Consider the following 16,233-nt stretch of genomic DNA (forward strand, 5'->3'; position numbering starts at 1 on the left):
TCCATGGTGTGGACTGTAGCACTCAGCAGAGAAAGCTATTGTCATGTGGCTGGTGGGAAGATCGATGTGCACAAATGAGCAAGCAGGGGCACATGACACTGACACAAATCAAAGCATCACGTGATTCAGCAGTGCTCTTCATAGGAGAGTAAAACATCATCTAAAAATGTCTTTATAGCACAGTAGAAAATTTCACCAGCCCTGAACCTGAGTACTTGACACAGATATTTACTTTCAAAACCAGAAAGATGACCCCAAGAGGCCCACAAAGCACAAAGAAGAAAGTGTAGCTCATGTGGTTCTTCATGAGCAACAAACCCCAAGGCAGCAGCATACGATACGAGGTGATGTCCAATATTCCTTCCCAGTGAGCCTCAGAATTGTCACCACCCTGAGTGAACTTCAGTGTCTTGAGTCACCAGAACAAAGATTAAACAAGAAAGGGGAGAGAACTGAGGGAGAGGGAGGGCCAGGAGCCACTGGAGACAGAACGAAAAAGAGGGTGAGGGCATCGTGCAACACAACATGCAGGGACCTCAGTGAGGACAAGTGGGCACCAGGAAGCACTCGGTGGGAACAGAGGACCAGAGAGACACACACCTCAATCACAGAAACAAACCGCTTACCCTCCGCTTTAGTGGTAGTACCGTCTTTAAGCCAATTAAAAAACAAGGGAGGGGACAACAGGGAACAGTTAGTGACATTCAGAAAATTAAAAAGCAGAATGTTATTAGCTACTAAAAAAAGCAAAATGTACACTTTAAAACAAAGCCAAAAGGGGAACACGTTCAAATGCAGAGCAGAGTTGGAAGCCAGCTGAGTGTGCCCTCACTAGGAGTTAGCTCAGTCTGGAGTAACAGGGTTCGCCTTTGGAAAGCTAACAAAACAGTGAGCACAGTTGTGTCACAGTGGACAAGTGTGACTCAGGATCTCCACTTTGTCAACGGCATCATCCTCGGAAGTCCCCACTCCCTGAAAGTTCTAGCAGGAAAGGGTGTGTAGAGGAGCAACTAGTTCAGGTTCTAAGGAGTCACCCCAAGAGCAGAATCGAGTGAGAAGCTGAGAGGCTGTAGCGAGGCCTATCCCAACTACACGCCCAGCAGCAGCAGCTGTCGCGTTTAGTACCTGCATCCAGGCCTACGTACTCCAAGTCTTCCCTCACGTGTCTGGACTCTAGAAGTTTGGAAAACGGTTATAAGCCTTTAATGCTCCACTTTACAGGTCAAGTATCGTGGTCAACCTAAGTGGGACCTGGGTGAAGTCTCAAAACTCTCTATTACTTCACTTTTTGCTCAGGTAGCATGTGGAGGAGGGGCAAAAACAAGGAAAAACTGGAGGCAGAATTCTTATGGGGAAGGGAGAGAATATTCCTGTCTGGAGAGGAGACTAAGAGAATGTCCTCAGTGCTTCTGAGGGTGCCCTAAGCACCGAGGGAATCTAGTCAGGCCCCAACTAAATACCCCAGATGTACACAAGTAAATAATGACCCTGGGTATGCTCCTAAAGGCTGGCATGAAAACAGTTAAGCAAATGCTAACTAAAAATACTGAAGGTGAACCAGGCCCACCTTATGGGAGGCAGAGGCAAGTCGATCTCTGTAAGTTAGAGGCCAGCTTGGTCTACATAGTGAGTTCCAGGCTAGGGCCCTGTCTCAAAAACAAAAATAAAACAAACAAACAAACAAAAAACAATAGTAAAAGTAGATCAAAGTATTGACACCCTGGTAAATACTTAGATCACAACTTGTTCACTGTGGGAGGGACAGTTGTTGCTTCTCCCTTCACCAAATATTACAAAACACTACCTTAATACTTGTGCATTAATGATAGTAGTGACCATGAGGAAGGAGAGAGCCGACTCTGGGCCTCTTTTCAAGAGAATGTCTGAGCTCAGGGAAATGGGACTGCCTGGACACATGGATCCAGGACATACACCATCTCAGGTTAACAGTGTTCTTATTTCAACTCTACTTTCTTCTACCTTGAAGGGCAAATGTTTATAAAGGACCTTCAGGTAATTCCTCAGTATGTGCCTGAGTCAGACGGCTACCATTACCACAAGGTCACTGGCAAAGAACAGACTCAATGCTTGTTCCCTGTCACCATGAGGAGGCTGTGCAAGTGGCACCATCTTTGGCTACTGTCCTGTCCCCATGCTTCCGATCTCAAAGCCCTTCGGAACATCAGCTTGGTGGTGACCTTAAAATCCCTAATGGGTTGTGTGAGGAACCTGGTTCTGGTGTTATAATTAAGCTAAGTCTCAGGTTTGGGGGGTTGAATGACTAACTCAGCATTTACAAAAATATGAAAATACACCACCAGCCTGGCACAGAAAAGCACCTACCATTAAGCTGGATACCAAAAAAATTGGAAAATAATTAGAAACAATTCTTTGGAGCAGTCTTTCGAGTATGGGTGTGCCCCCTCAGGCAACACGTAGGGTAGAACACTTGCAGGACTGTGCTTAAGTTGGCTAAAGGTCACTTAGAAGCCTCCTGTTACCCCCCACACACACACTCTAAGAGACACTCAACTATAGGAAACTGAGTCCCCACTGAGCCATCAGGCTCTATTCCCACCAGTAAGAGGGGGAAAGCCAGTGCTGGCAATATGGGCATGGCTTGGGTACAAGCAGGACTTGCTGTAGGAAAGAGGACATGAGGACCACACACGTCCTTATGGACTAGGCTGGTGTTCCAGAGAAAAGGGACACTGGACATGACACTGGACAGAGGGTAGCTGGGAACTATCCCTGAGTGCAGTTACTTATACTTTAAACCACCCTGCTACAGTAAGGCTTCTCGCAGTCACAGAGGCCTATGATCTGCTGAGAGGCCAGGGTCACTGGGGCAGCGGGACAGGAGGGAGCCTGCTTACCTAAAGATGCATAGGACCCTGGAGGCAATGCTGCTGCAGAGCTGAAGGCGGTGGAGCCTGAGGATGAGGAGACTTTGGATTTGGCACTGGCTGCTGCATTCACGTCAATATCACTTCGAGACCGCTGGAGGGATCCTGTCGTCGACACAGATTTGGTACTAACTGTAGAGGCTATAGTGGTGAAGAAGAAGTCAGGAAGGACTGACCACATAGCATTTCAAACATACTGTTACATGCTGCTGCTTGGCTTTTCTTAGAGACCAACATTAAGACTTGTAATACATGTTGGTGCCCACGAGGAGGAAGTACCTCACTGTCCCAGAGAAGGGTTCATGCAATGCAAAGAAAACCATGGTAACCTTGCCTGGGGGGTATCTACTGTTCCAGTGTTCTAGGAATGGAAAACTACAGGACTAAGGTTACGACCCATATATGAAATAAAGTTAAGCGTCCCCGTTTAGCTGTGCCCTCTCCTTATCAGCTGCTAATAGTACCAAACTGCTGCCCTCGCTCTCCATTTATGTGAAGCAGGGAGCAAAAAGACTGGTGGCTACAGAGATGGAGGAGGGAAGGGAGGCCACAGAGCCTGATTTCTGCCTGCCTAGCCATCCAAAGAATGCAAACAACTGACCCCGGTGCAGTGAAGTCCTGCCGAGGAGTCCCAGCATACAGCAGAGTAGCACATGACTCCCAGCTGAGTGGGGCTGAGAGTAGGCCACCCAGGGTGGGACAGGTCTCCCACCGATGCAGTTCTGTGACTCTGTGGTTCTATGGCTCTTACCTCTGGATGTGGTGCTGCCAGTGGGACTTCTCTTGGCAGAAAGGGGCCGGCTGCAAAATGCATGCACATGTGTGTTACCAGACGTGTACTTTATCTGCAATGACCCAACTATAACACCTAAGTGTGCCCATTAAGAGTTTCAGGGTCTTCAGAACTTTTCAGGGGATTCATTACCTCACCAACACCACATCTGACAGAGTGTTAATATGTTTGAAACGAATGACCTTTCAAACACAACAAAGCATTAATAGAGACAGAAGTCAGAAGTGCAGGGCAGACATGCTACCAGGTGAAGTCCCATGTCTTGAATGTCTTCCCTTTGCAAACCTATCTCTGGGTGACACTCACATCGTCTTGGGGATTCCCTGATGCGTTAATGTGTACAGTTCATGATGCTCTGTAACTTGCTACACTATGGCAGAAAAGACTGTCTGTGGCAGAGTCCAAGGCCAAGTTTCTCACCTCCCAAACAGACAGTATCTGACCTAGAACCAGAGTCTACCTAGACCCTTGGGGAGATTTAGCAGTTAATCAGGTGAAAACACCACAGCAAAGTGCACTTCTGTGTAGTCAGTATATACACAACACTGCACTGTGGTCAGCAAAGCCAAGGCCCTTACTTGAGACTCTCTTGAGAGCTGGAAGAAGATCTGTCTGACTGAGGCAGAGACACAATGCTGTCCGAGTTCTTCAAGTGGGACTGCAGGGCCTTCTGGTAGGAGGATTCCAAAGTGTGGTACAAGTGTTCTGCTTCTCGGCTGAAGTGACTGTGGAAACCCCAGTAACATCTAGGAAAAAGACGAACCCCCAGTCCAGTCAGAGGACTCTGTTGAGCCCAAATATACATAACGCAGCATCTTTGGGATTTGAGGCCTCCACTTACCTGCTAAGAGGAGTGACGGAGCACAAGGCCAGATAACTAACAGAGGAGGCGTTGGACAAACCCTGTCTTTACAACTTAACAGTTTAAATCTAAACAGCTTTTTTACTTATTTGTTGATGTGGTGGGTGGGGTAGAGGTACCACAGCACACATGTGGGGATGAAATGACAACTGTGGGAGTTGGTTCTCTCCTTCCACTATGTGGGTTCCAGGGACTGAGCTCAGGCCAGCAGGCTTGGTGGCAAACGCCTTTACTGGCAGTTAAGCCATCTTGCTTGTACCACCTTTTGATGCTGGAGAAGTTACTTAACTTCTCTGAGCTGCTGTCGCATTTATGAAACAGGAATTAAATGTTCTAACTTGCAAGTCAGTAAGCCTTAAAACTGAACCTTCTTGTAGGTCTCCAGGCAAATGATCTCCAGGGAGGTACTGGATTGAGGGCTGAAACCACAAGACTGAACACTGGGAGTCTGAAACTGGACATTATCACCATGACAACCCAGGTATCAGTCAATCCAATTCACCCTCCTATAATTCATGCTTGCTAAGTGACCATTTCATGTTTCAAACATGATGCCAGGAAGAGAATACCCTGTGGCTGTCACCTCCCATGGTAACATGGTAAGGAACACTGGGTTGCACAGCTCTGAACAGCTTAGTAAATGAATACACAGAGTGGGAACCAGCACTACTGACTCATAATCTCTGTTAAGATAGAAAACAAGCCTCCTATTGACAACCTCAGTTCTATTTATATTCAGTTCCACTTAGGCAACTGTCTAAAGAGCAAAACAACAAAAACAGAGAAACTATCTACTGGGGTGGATGGCTGGAGTCACATTTAACAGTTATCATTAACAAATATGCTTAGGAACCAAGAGGGAGACTTTGTGAGACAATCAATCCATCTGGTGGGTCAGAGTGGTAAGCTGGGTTCAATAGAAACTTACTTTCTGGCTTCTATTCTTGCTTCAGAATCGGCATCATGTATTCCTTTCTTTATTGTTTCCGCTAATACTGATATGTGTCTAGACATTTAGGAAAGAGAGCAATAAGAGTCATTAAAGCTCACAACTTTCAGTGGGTGAAAACAGGCTTGTGGGATCAAATTCAAAATAGCAATGTGGGTCTGGTGGCTTCATGCCACAGTCAATCAGTTAAAACATAGCTTGGAGGCTAAGAACATGCCCCACCTCCTCACCAATTCCCTCTTTCCCATCCCTACCCTACTCTTGAAGAAGGATGTTGATAGCACTACTTTTAAATCCTAGTATCTCCCTTTTAAACCATACTTATTTAGCTTTTGAAGACCAAAGAAGTTCTACACTCTTCATACATACATAATCCATCTTATCCACGGTCTGCGCCTCAATTAATGCAGTATGACTATCTCTTATCCCTTTGCCGTATTAAGAGGGAAAAAAATATCTTGGACAGGATGACACAAAGATTTCCAGGGAAAAGATGGCCTGTGATGTGCACATTATAATGGGGAAATCACCTTAAACACTAAAGACAAAATTTCCAAAAACTACCGCCTACATGACTAACGAACACCAGATCTCTGCACAAACTCTCAAGCTCCTGCTCTTTTCTCCAGTGGCAGGCAGCCTCAGCTTCTCAAAATCAGTTCTTGTGATCAGAAATTTGCTTAGCAGTTCAGACTGAGTCTTGGTTTTGACCTCTATAATCACTGGGATGAATTCCCCGGAGTCTATTGCCACTATGATGAAAAATGCTAGACAAACTATGATGCCCATTCAAAAGTGTGGCACACCACTGCCACCTATGGCCTCCAAACTCAGAAGCACAGTACCTAAATCTGACAGGAAGTAAAAATGTCAAAGAAAATGAATGGGCACAAGGTTGGTTAGAAAGCCTGACACAGTGCTACTTCTAAATTCTGATATGTAAAAGTACTAGCTACAAACCGCCATAAAGACAATGGCTGATCAATGACAGAAGGAATAAAAAAAACCACAAAAGCAAAAACAAAAACAAAAACAAACAAAAAACAAAATACAAACCCTTGAGCTGTTGAAATTCCTGCAAAGTAACAGATGAGGGCAGCTCTAAACCCTCACTAAGCTTCGCAGAGCACTGTGTGGATACTGCCCTCTACTGAATAATAATGGTAATGCATACTGACAGCTGGGGGCATATTAGTTTTGTTTTTCCGAAGACATGGTCATTAGCCCAGGCTGGTGTTAAATTCCCAGTGTATCTGAAGATGACCTGGAACTTTTGATCCTCTCCCTCCCTTCTCTCTCTGTTTCCCCCTGCCCCAACTGGGATTATAGGCACAGTTTATTTAAGACTGAGGATGGAATTCAGGACCTCTTACATGCTAGGCAAGCACACTACCAACTGAGCTACATAAGCAATAACATACTAGTATCTGGAAGGATGCTATTCCTTGAAGCTTCTGCAATGTGAAGTGGCTCACATCAGTAGAAACAACAGTCACTTAGCATATGTTTGATTCACTCCTTTTTACACAAGATGGGATAGACCCCTTGCTGAGGCACTCACCCCCAGACTCTCAGGCCAGAGAATGGTTCTGAATCACAGAAGCTCACCTTTCTAGTGAATGTGTCTGCCATTCTTGTAAAAGTAAATCTAAAAATTCAAAACAGCGCCTGAAATGTGGTGAGAAAGAAACACAGAACTTAGTAAGGTGTCTGGTGGTGAAAATAAAGCAGCTTTTTGCTTAAACCAATCAGTTTATCTTTTGAGTAGATAAGTTTCACTTAAGGGGGTAAAACAGAAAAAGGAGGGGTAAAAAAAGCAAGGAGTAGGCCCATGTTCTGAGGGTCGCTCTCTCTCTCTCTCTCTCTCTCTCTCTCTCTCTCTCTCTCTCTCTCTCCCAAGATATTAAGATCTTCAAAGTATTTTTAAGAAGCTGGTGTTGGTGGCACACGCCTTTAATCCCAGCACTCTGGAGGCAGAGGCAGGTGAATCTCTGTGAGTTCGAGGCCCAACCTTGTCTACAGAGTAAGTGCCAGGATAGGCTCCAAAGCTAAACAGAGAAACCCTGTCTCGAAAAAACAAACAAACAAACAAACAAACAAAACCAAAAACCAAAAACAAACCCAAAAAATATATATATTTAAGATCTTAATTGTGTATGTCTATGTATGCACACATGCCCACACATGCCCACACATGCCAGAAAACAACTTTTGAGAGTCCTGGAGATGAACTCAGGTCCTAAGGCTTGGCGACTTTACCCATTGAACCATCTTGCCAGTCACAAAATATTTTACTGATTTTTGGATCAAGAAGCAGTTGTTACGGTGATCTTCAATAATAATAATAAGTTCAAACATGAAACTTTACCCCTGGAAGGAGGTTTGGTGTTCAACTTGTTTTTAGACACCTAAAGATAGTAAGAGGAACTTCCAACACGTACCTTCTAACTGCGACAGACTTAGAGGTACAGTTGCTTGTTATGACAGGGATTAGCCGAGGGATGTGTGTGTGCTGTGGAGAGGGATGAAAACAGAGGTGAGCACCTGGAACACAGATCTGGAACAAGACGCAACAGAACTGACCTCATAGCATGTGGATGTTGAGTCTAAAATGTCAGTCTCAAGAAGCAAACAGAATTCCCTGAAATGTCACACTCAGCTACCATAGAACTGACAAAGCCAAGACAGACAAGAGGCAATAGAAATCAGTCTGGAGTTATGGCAATCCGAGGTAGGAAACCTAAAGCACACTAGTGGCTGAGACAATGTGCATGCACAGGGCCTCATGCTGAGCCATCCTGACACTGTTTGAATGGAAAAATACAATGGCTTTGGATTTAATATTTCAAGCAAGCAAGAACAGTAAGAGTGAAAATGATACTAAGTATCTTGTGGGGATTGAGCACACTCTGCAGAGGTTCAAGATATCTCAGTTATAGTTGTTTTTTTTTTTTTTATTACGTGTGTGCGTATGCAATCACATGTGTAAAAGTCAGAGGTAACTTGTGGGAGTTGGTTCTCCCTTCACCATGAGGGCCCTGAGGATTGAACTCCAGTCCTCAGACTTGGTGGTAGGCAGCTGCCTTGAGGGGAGTGGAGATGAGGGAGTAGAGGAGAGGTTTCTTTTTTTTTTACTCTTCCTGAAAACACACGGGAGGATTACTAACACCTGGCCACTGCTCACACTACAGTAAGTGCTAGGAAACTCAAAGAAGAGATCATTCCAGCTCCTCATTTGCTACAATTAGTAAAATGAAATGCAGGAAAACAGCAACCTTAAGCACAAACAGCTAACATGGAGGGAAGGAAGAACAGAGTGGTGGAGGGGAGACAAAAGCCAAATGCTCTGGACGGTCAAGTACTTAGGACCAGTGGCAGGTGAGTCAATGATATGCACCTCAGCAACTGTGTGCCACCCACAAGACACAACACAAACCCTGCAGCTTTGAACATTGCCACCCATGGGAAAGACACACTGTTGCACGTGCAAGCAGATTGCAATGGTATAGAATCACCCTCAGGAGGAGTGCCAGTTATGTCCCATCAGCCAGCAGGATCTACCACTCCCATCTTTCACTGGTGGCCCCATGACATACTTACCCGAATGATTAGCCTAACAGCTACAACACCAGAAGTAGCCATAATTTTGGCACTGTTCGGGATTAAATTAAAGATAGTTGGCATAATGGCTTCAGCTCCATGATCAAACTTATTTCCCAGAACTGATGACAGATGACTGCAACAAGAAAGGACCAGCTATAGTCACATTCTCACACACATGGATGCACTGAGCCTCTCAACATATGACAGTCCCCCACCCCCACAACAGTTCTCTAGAGATAAAAGGCAAGGGCCGAAGACATCTTAAAAATGAATTTAAAATGCACAAATAGAGAACTTGGTAAAGCCATCAGCCAATAATTTTCTTAATTTCCAAACAAGTATTGAAAGAGCAAAAACCAATCCCACCAAGACCAAAGACGTTCTAACAAACATGTAGCATGAACACAATGCTTGCCTCTTTTTATTTTATTTTTGTTTTGCATATAAAACATGATGCTCTAAGATCTGCCTAACCTAAAACTTGATACAGTTACAGTGCTTGCCAGCTGCTGTGGCTACTGCTTTAATATTTTGGCTTAATACAGCATTTAAGTTTAGCTAAAGCTAAGACAGTATCGTAGTACTTTTGTTAAGCTTCTTTCTCTTTCTGAGTACTGAGTACTAAACTGAGGGTTGGGCATGTTAGGCAGCAACTCTAGCACAAAGCTACTGCATTTACTTTATTGCGATAGCACTCTTTGAGAAACAAACAAATGTCCTAATACACATGTAACCTGTAGGTTTAAGAAAATCAAGAAAATATCTCAAAGACAGAATTTCATACAATTTCATTTTTTTCTATTAGTAGTACAATAGAAGCTTCAGAGATGTCAGGATGGAAAATTTAAATCCAACACTTTACACAGCCGGGCAGCAACCTCTCTAATAGTACGGACAGAAGTGTTGCAGACCAGCTAGAGGTGACCTCACAGACATGCTCAAGCAGTTGTCTTTAAAGCTCAGAGAAGGGCTATGATACAGTGTGGGTGAATGTAGCATATTACAGTCCTTACCCTAATGTGATGCAAGCTTCCCGCACTACCTGAGACCGCAGGTCCTTAGCAGAGAGTTTAAAGGCTCCGTCCAGAAGACGTAGGTGTTGAAAGAAGTTATCGTACTCAGCAGCCCCAGCCAAAAGCAATGACCTCATCTTTTTTAGCTAATGGGACAGAGAAAAGTCAGGTGTGGGAATCATAGCTAAACACTGAAATCTACATAACAAAAATCTGTCAATATAACATAAAAGTTAACTGATAATAGGAATCAATTTTAAAAGAAGATTTGTGTGTATGCAGGCATCTGTTGAAGCCAGAAGAGGGTGTCAGATCCCTTGGAGCTGGAGTTACAGGTGGTTATAAACCACCTGATATGGGTGCTGGGAACCAAGCTAAGGTCCTCCGTAAGAACATCAAGTGCTCTTAACTGCTGAATTTACATCTCTACCCCTAGAAACCACTTTTGCAAAGACAATTTGGGCAGCTAATTATTGCCTAATATACAATGAACTAATTAAATCACAACTAAGACTCCATTTTAAAGGCAGCACCCATGAGAAATATGATTTCCTTAAAAAACACATACACACATTTTAGGTATATGTGTGCACCTGCATGAGTCTATGTGTACTACAAGGACACAGGAGCACATGCAGGCCAGAAAAGGGCATTGGCTCCCAGAACTGGAGTATAAGCAGTGTGTTCTTAACTGCTGAGCCATCTCTCTAGCTCTTAAGTTGCTGTTTATTTGCTTTTGAAATAATAGCTCTCTATGTAGCCCTGGTTGTCCTGGAACTCTCTATGTAGAGCAGGCTGGCTTTAAACTCATGGAGATCTGCCTGCCTGCCTCCAACTCCTAAATGCTGGGATTAAAGGCATGTGCTACCACTCCCAGAAAGTTGGTTATGTTTTAAAAACAGAAGTAGGGCTGGGTGTGGGAGCCCATGACCATTAAGTTCAACATTCCACAAGCTAAAGCAGGAGATCCCAAGTTCAAGGCTAGCTTGTAATTTTTATCATTAATTTTTGTCAACTTGATATAAACTCAAGTCATCTGGGAAAAGGGAACCTCTGAATTGCCTTCATCAGACTGGCCTTCGGGCGTGTCTTTGGAGCATTTTATTAATTGATGATTGATGAGGGAGGACCCAGTCCACTGAAGGTGGTGCCACCCCTGGGCAGGAGGTCCTGGGTTATGTAAGAAAACAGGCTGAGCAAGCCATGAAGCCAGTGAGCAGCATTCCTCCACAGTCTCTACTTCAGATCCTACCTACAGGTTCCAGCTTCCAGGTCCTGCCCTAGCTTCCTTTAGTGATGGACTATATAACCCATAAGCCAAATAAACCCTTTCTTTTCCAAGTTGCTTTTAATCATAGTGTTTATCTGTGACAGAAAGCAAACTGGCACATAGTGAGACTACCCTGAAACAAACTAAAAGTCATAAGCAAACAATAAAGAATATAAGGTAATTTAATAAGAAAGTAAAATGTATAGGTGCTAATGGTTGTTGTTGGAATTTTTTTGTTTTTGTTTTTGTTTTTTCAAGACAGGGTTTCTCTGTAGCTTTGGAGCCTGTCCTGGAACTTGCTCTGTAGACCAGGCTGGCCTCAAACTCACAGAGATTCCCCCCATTTTCTTTTTCTTAATTTAAGATTTATTTATTATTTACACAGTGTTCTGTCTGCAGGTAACCTGTGAGACAGAAGAGGGCACCAGATCTCATTACAGGTGGTTGTGAGCCACCATGATTGTTGGGAATTGAACTCAGTTCCTCTGGATGAGCAGCCAGTGCTGTTAATCACTGTTAATCACTGAGCCATCTCTCCAGCTCCATACAGGTGGTAATTTATGTACAGAATATTCCTATGTGTGTAAATGAGTACAAAAATGTAACGGAACCATAGGAAAGCAGCACTTACGGCATTGACTCTCTGTTCCCAGTCATGCTTGTCATCTGATAGGATCTCTCTAATTTTGTTTATGGATTCCTCCAGGTCTCGGCTAGAGTAAATCTGGAAGCAAAATTAATTTATACTCAACAGACAACAATGTACAGAATTAAGATGACTTTTAAATATACAAAGTCAAGGAAGAATAATAAGAGAAACTCTCACGCTATATGAGGAATTCTCTGGGCATGCTCATCTCAAGTGAGCCCACACCCACAATCAGCAGAACCCCTAGATTTGGTGCCACATGAAAGCCACCTTGCTTTGGACATCTGTACTAGAAATGCAACAGGGGAGTTTATGTATAAGAGAAAGAATACAATAGACAGTGATGCATTAGTAATTAAAAAAAAAAACTTACTACTGAATGGGTATGGTGGGACATGGTACACTGCAACTTCTGGCAACCACTCCTCAACTTCTACTATGAGATTCAGGAATTAAATTCATGCTATCAGGCATCCTAGCCATCATCTAATAGGCTCTAAGGATGATCTTGCCCAGCCTGCAACCATCTGAGAAGGATGCCTCAGTTGAGGAATTGCCTAGATCAGTTTGGCGCTTGGGAATGCTGGTGTGTAGCATTGTCTTGACTGCTGATTGATGTAGAAGGGCCTAGCCCACTGTAGTGGCACCAGAGCAGGGGCTCCTGGACTATAGAAGAAAGCATGGAACTCAGACTATGGCAACGAGCAGCACTCTCCATGACTTCTGCTGTACTTCATTAGTTGTGAGTAAATTTCCTGGGTAGAGGTAGAGCTGCGTGGAACAGCAAGCAGGTCTGCCATTTATTTCCTGCCTTGAGCTCCCTCAAGGATGGACTGTGACCTGGAACAAACCAACTAGATCCTCTCCTTCACTACTGCTTTTGGGCAATGTTTATCAGCAATGGAAAGGAAACCAGAGCACCAGGCTTATAGGGCAAGCTCTCTAACTCTCATCTGACACTCGAATCTACTCCCTCATTAGTCCTCAATGCTACTGTGAGACTTCACTTAAGAGGCCAAGCACTAAGGAAGAACCTGAGCCCATGGAGTCTGCCAGCTAATGGACACTATGGCCCCAGGCAGCAAGGAGAGCCACAGCATGGCGCACAGAGAATCAGAACAGAGGCTACAGGCAGAAGGCAGGCATCAAAGAGTGGAAACCACACTTCTGTGAACCATTTTCTTCAGCTTTGTAGGTGCTAAAGCCTTCTAGTTCATAAATAAAGTTCATTTAAGAAAAAGTTCTTAAATATGCAGCTATCTTCTCTAACTGATCACCAAGCGTCTTTTCTGAATGTGACAGACTAACTTCCTCTACAGAGACACCTTTCCTGCTCTTCTGGAGATATCAAGTGGGATCAGGACTTCTATGCTTGTTGGACGCTTACAGGGCTCCCACATTTTCTAATCTGTACCTGAGATCTATAGTCTTGACAATCTGTTTCCACACTGACAAGTAAAGGATTCTGCAGCAGGATCATGCCTTGGACATGAATCCCCAAGGTCCACTTCATGAAAATGTTAGGAGCCTGGGTGGTTCGACTAAGAAGGGGTGGCCTTGGGTCACTGGGGAGGCAAATTCTGAGAGGATTGCTAATGAAAGCATGAGCTGACCCACCCTGTCCTCTCTCTACTGGTCTGACAGGAGCTGCCTGATGTCCCAGGGTCATCTACCCCACACCATGAAGTATTATGGTCAAGGCATGGTTCTTGAGCCTGCTCCACACACTCCATACTTTGGGCCTCCAAGTGAATCTTTTCACTTTTTAAAAACTAGCCCCACAGGCATTTCAGTGCTCTAACCATAAAGGCATGTTTGAAAAATAAAATCTAAAGACTTTTACCTTGATTTTAAAAATGACATTTGTAGGTACCTGCAGAAGCCAGAAGAGGGTGTTGTATGCCCTGGAGCTGGGATTACAGGCACTTGTGAGCATCCCATTCATGTGCTGGGAACCAAAACCCAGTCCACTGGAAGAACAGCAAGGGCTCTAAACCACTAGGCCATTTCTTGAGTCACTACCCTGACTTGAACAGCAGCACAGACCCACACTGACCTGCACTACGGGTACATCATCAAAAGCTTTTATAAAATCCTCTTCATCCACAGCACCGGCACCTTCTTTTGCAGCTGTTACAAAACAAAACAAAAAAGATCATTTTTTTTTAAAAAAGGTAATATGAAAATTATATAAAACATACACTACAGAATTGTTCATATCCATAACTGAAATTGTATTTTGGAATGTTTAAAACTCATAAAAAAGATTGATTTTATTTATGTGTATGAGCTTGTGTGTGTGTCTGTGTGCACTGTGCATGGTTACACACAGAGTCCGAGGGCACTGCAGCCTCTGAGCTGCTCACAAGCAGTTGTCGGCTGTTTGGTGTGAATGCCAGAACCCAACTCAGGTCCTCTGCTAGAGCAGTCAACACTCTTGTTGATGAGCCATCTCTTCAATCCCTCAAAGTTTTATTTAGGCACCAATTCAAGTTTCTCCCAAAAAGCTATGTTAAGATGCCCTGTACACTTAAAGCAGAGGCAGGGCTGAGGGCAAAACTGGCTCAGGGGGACTTCCGGAAGGGCTGGTGAGGGAAGAGCAGGACAGTGTATCTGGAAATGCTGAGGCTGTCTAGCTGTTCTGTGCTGCCCCGGGAAGAAATGACATCTGCTTCCTAATGTCATGTATGGGATCTCATGCATGACAACTTCATCCTGTTCCGCTCCTTACAATTTTACACTGATGTCTGTGTTCATCCTTGAAACCCCAGCAATGACTTATATAGATTAGCATGTCTGCTCCTATCAGACACATGACTTGCTGTTAGGGCCCTGCTGGACCTGCTAGAGAAAATGAAACAAAAAACAGCCCAGGTAGCCATAAATGTGTTCACAAGTCAGTCACAGTGCAGACCTGAGAGCTGCTTTAGCATATGATTAGAATGCTGTGAGCAGACAGCAATGGCCTCTGAGCCCACAAGATCTGAAAAGCAGGAACTCTAAAGCAGTCAGGACTATGGTATTAAACAAAGAAAGGATGAGGGTATGGCTCAGGGCAAACTGACCAAGTGGAAACTTCTGGAGGGGCTGAGGTTGACATATTGGCAGGAAAGCAGCAACCAGATCATGCAGAAATTGTCTTACCCTTATTTACAGGACTAGCATCACTCAAGGGAAGGTCAAGAACACAAAATTCATTAAAGTGAAAGTGGTGGGACAAGTGCAATGGCTCAGGAGGTAAAGGAACTTGTCACCAGGTCTGATGATCTAAATTTGCTTCCTGAGACCCACATCACAGAAGCAAAGAACTGACCCCCCAAAGTTGTCCTTTGACCTTTACAAGCATGCCTGAGTGTAAACACACACACACACACACACACACACACACACACACGCGCGCGCGCGCGCGCGCGCGCGCGAGGTCTTGATACATACTATAAGGGAGGTGAATGAAACACTGAAAATATTCCCCTTTACAATAGCTGAAGAGTGGCTCAGAGGTTAAGAGCACTTGCTGCTCTTGCAGAGAACCTAGACTGGTTTACAATCATCTCTAACTCCATTTCCAGGGGACCTTAGGCTGCAGGAACCAGATATGCACACAGTGACATACATACATGTCAGGAAACATTCATGCACTAAATAAAGGTAAATAAATCTTTTAAAATAGTGAATCTTATGTTAAACATAAACTCAGCAACAAAAAATTAACAGCACTCGAGACGATTAGGAAAAATGACAAACACATGACACACAGTAACGTTGGTCTTCCTGTGGCCAATGCAGCTCCCAGGGCAGGATGACTGGGCTGCAAAGGAACAGTGGCTTGGCACCTTGTGAATGCAGTCAAGATACTGTCATTCCAGAGAGCATCACTCCTAAGACCTTCCTTCATCCAGAAGAGAACACCAAGGGGCAGCACTCTGGGGCCTCCTCCCTCAGGAGTTCACTGAGCCTATTCAACTCTGGCTTTCATAGCTGTGGGATTCTACCCACCTTCCTACCCTCAACCCCAACACACAACCATCAGTGACCATGGCTTTAAAGCAAGTGGCTACACAATCTTTTAGAGGTAAAGAGTAAGGAAAAGGTGTGTAAATTTAAAATGTGACAGTAAAAAGAGGTATAAATAACTAAAAGTCTGTCTAAGACAAGGAGTTATTGGGAAGGAGGGTTCCAAGGATTGAA

At 44.2% G+C, this 16,233-nt stretch overlaps 1 protein-coding gene across 3 annotated transcripts in view; it reads right to left on the reverse strand.

Annotated features, from left to right (window-relative positions):
• Clasp1 (cytoplasmic linker associated protein 1) overlaps positions 1 to 16,233 on the reverse strand; it is a 223,879-nt gene that overhangs the window by 94,076 nt on the left and 113,570 nt on the right. For 2 of the 3 annotated variants that reach the window (XM_027417836.2, XM_035445987.1), the window contains exons 10-20: positions 14,102 to 14,175; positions 12,028 to 12,120; positions 10,127 to 10,272; positions 9,111 to 9,246; positions 7,952 to 8,022; positions 7,119 to 7,178; positions 5,490 to 5,567; positions 4,278 to 4,445; positions 3,658 to 3,707; positions 2,877 to 3,047; positions 1,126 to 1,173 (exon numbers count right to left, since the gene is read on the reverse strand). In XM_027417836.2, the coding sequence (XP_027273637.1) occupies positions 1,126 to 1,173; positions 2,877 to 3,047; positions 3,658 to 3,707; positions 4,278 to 4,445; positions 5,490 to 5,567; positions 7,119 to 7,178; positions 7,952 to 8,022; positions 9,111 to 9,246; positions 10,127 to 10,272; positions 12,028 to 12,120; positions 14,102 to 14,175 (1,095 nt within the window). The remainder of the gene's footprint in view (positions 1 to 1,125; positions 1,174 to 2,876; positions 3,048 to 3,657; positions 3,708 to 4,277; positions 4,446 to 5,489; positions 5,568 to 7,118; positions 7,179 to 7,951; positions 8,023 to 9,110; positions 9,247 to 10,126; positions 10,273 to 12,027; positions 12,121 to 14,101; positions 14,176 to 16,233) is intronic. The other variant, XM_027417839.2, reaches the window with a different exon arrangement.

Source organism: Cricetulus griseus, chromosome 5 (genome assembly GCF_003668045.3).
Source record: "Cricetulus griseus strain 17A/GY chromosome 5, alternate assembly CriGri-PICRH-1.0, whole genome shotgun sequence".
NCBI lineage: Eukaryota > Metazoa > Chordata > Mammalia > Rodentia > Cricetidae > Cricetulus > Cricetulus griseus.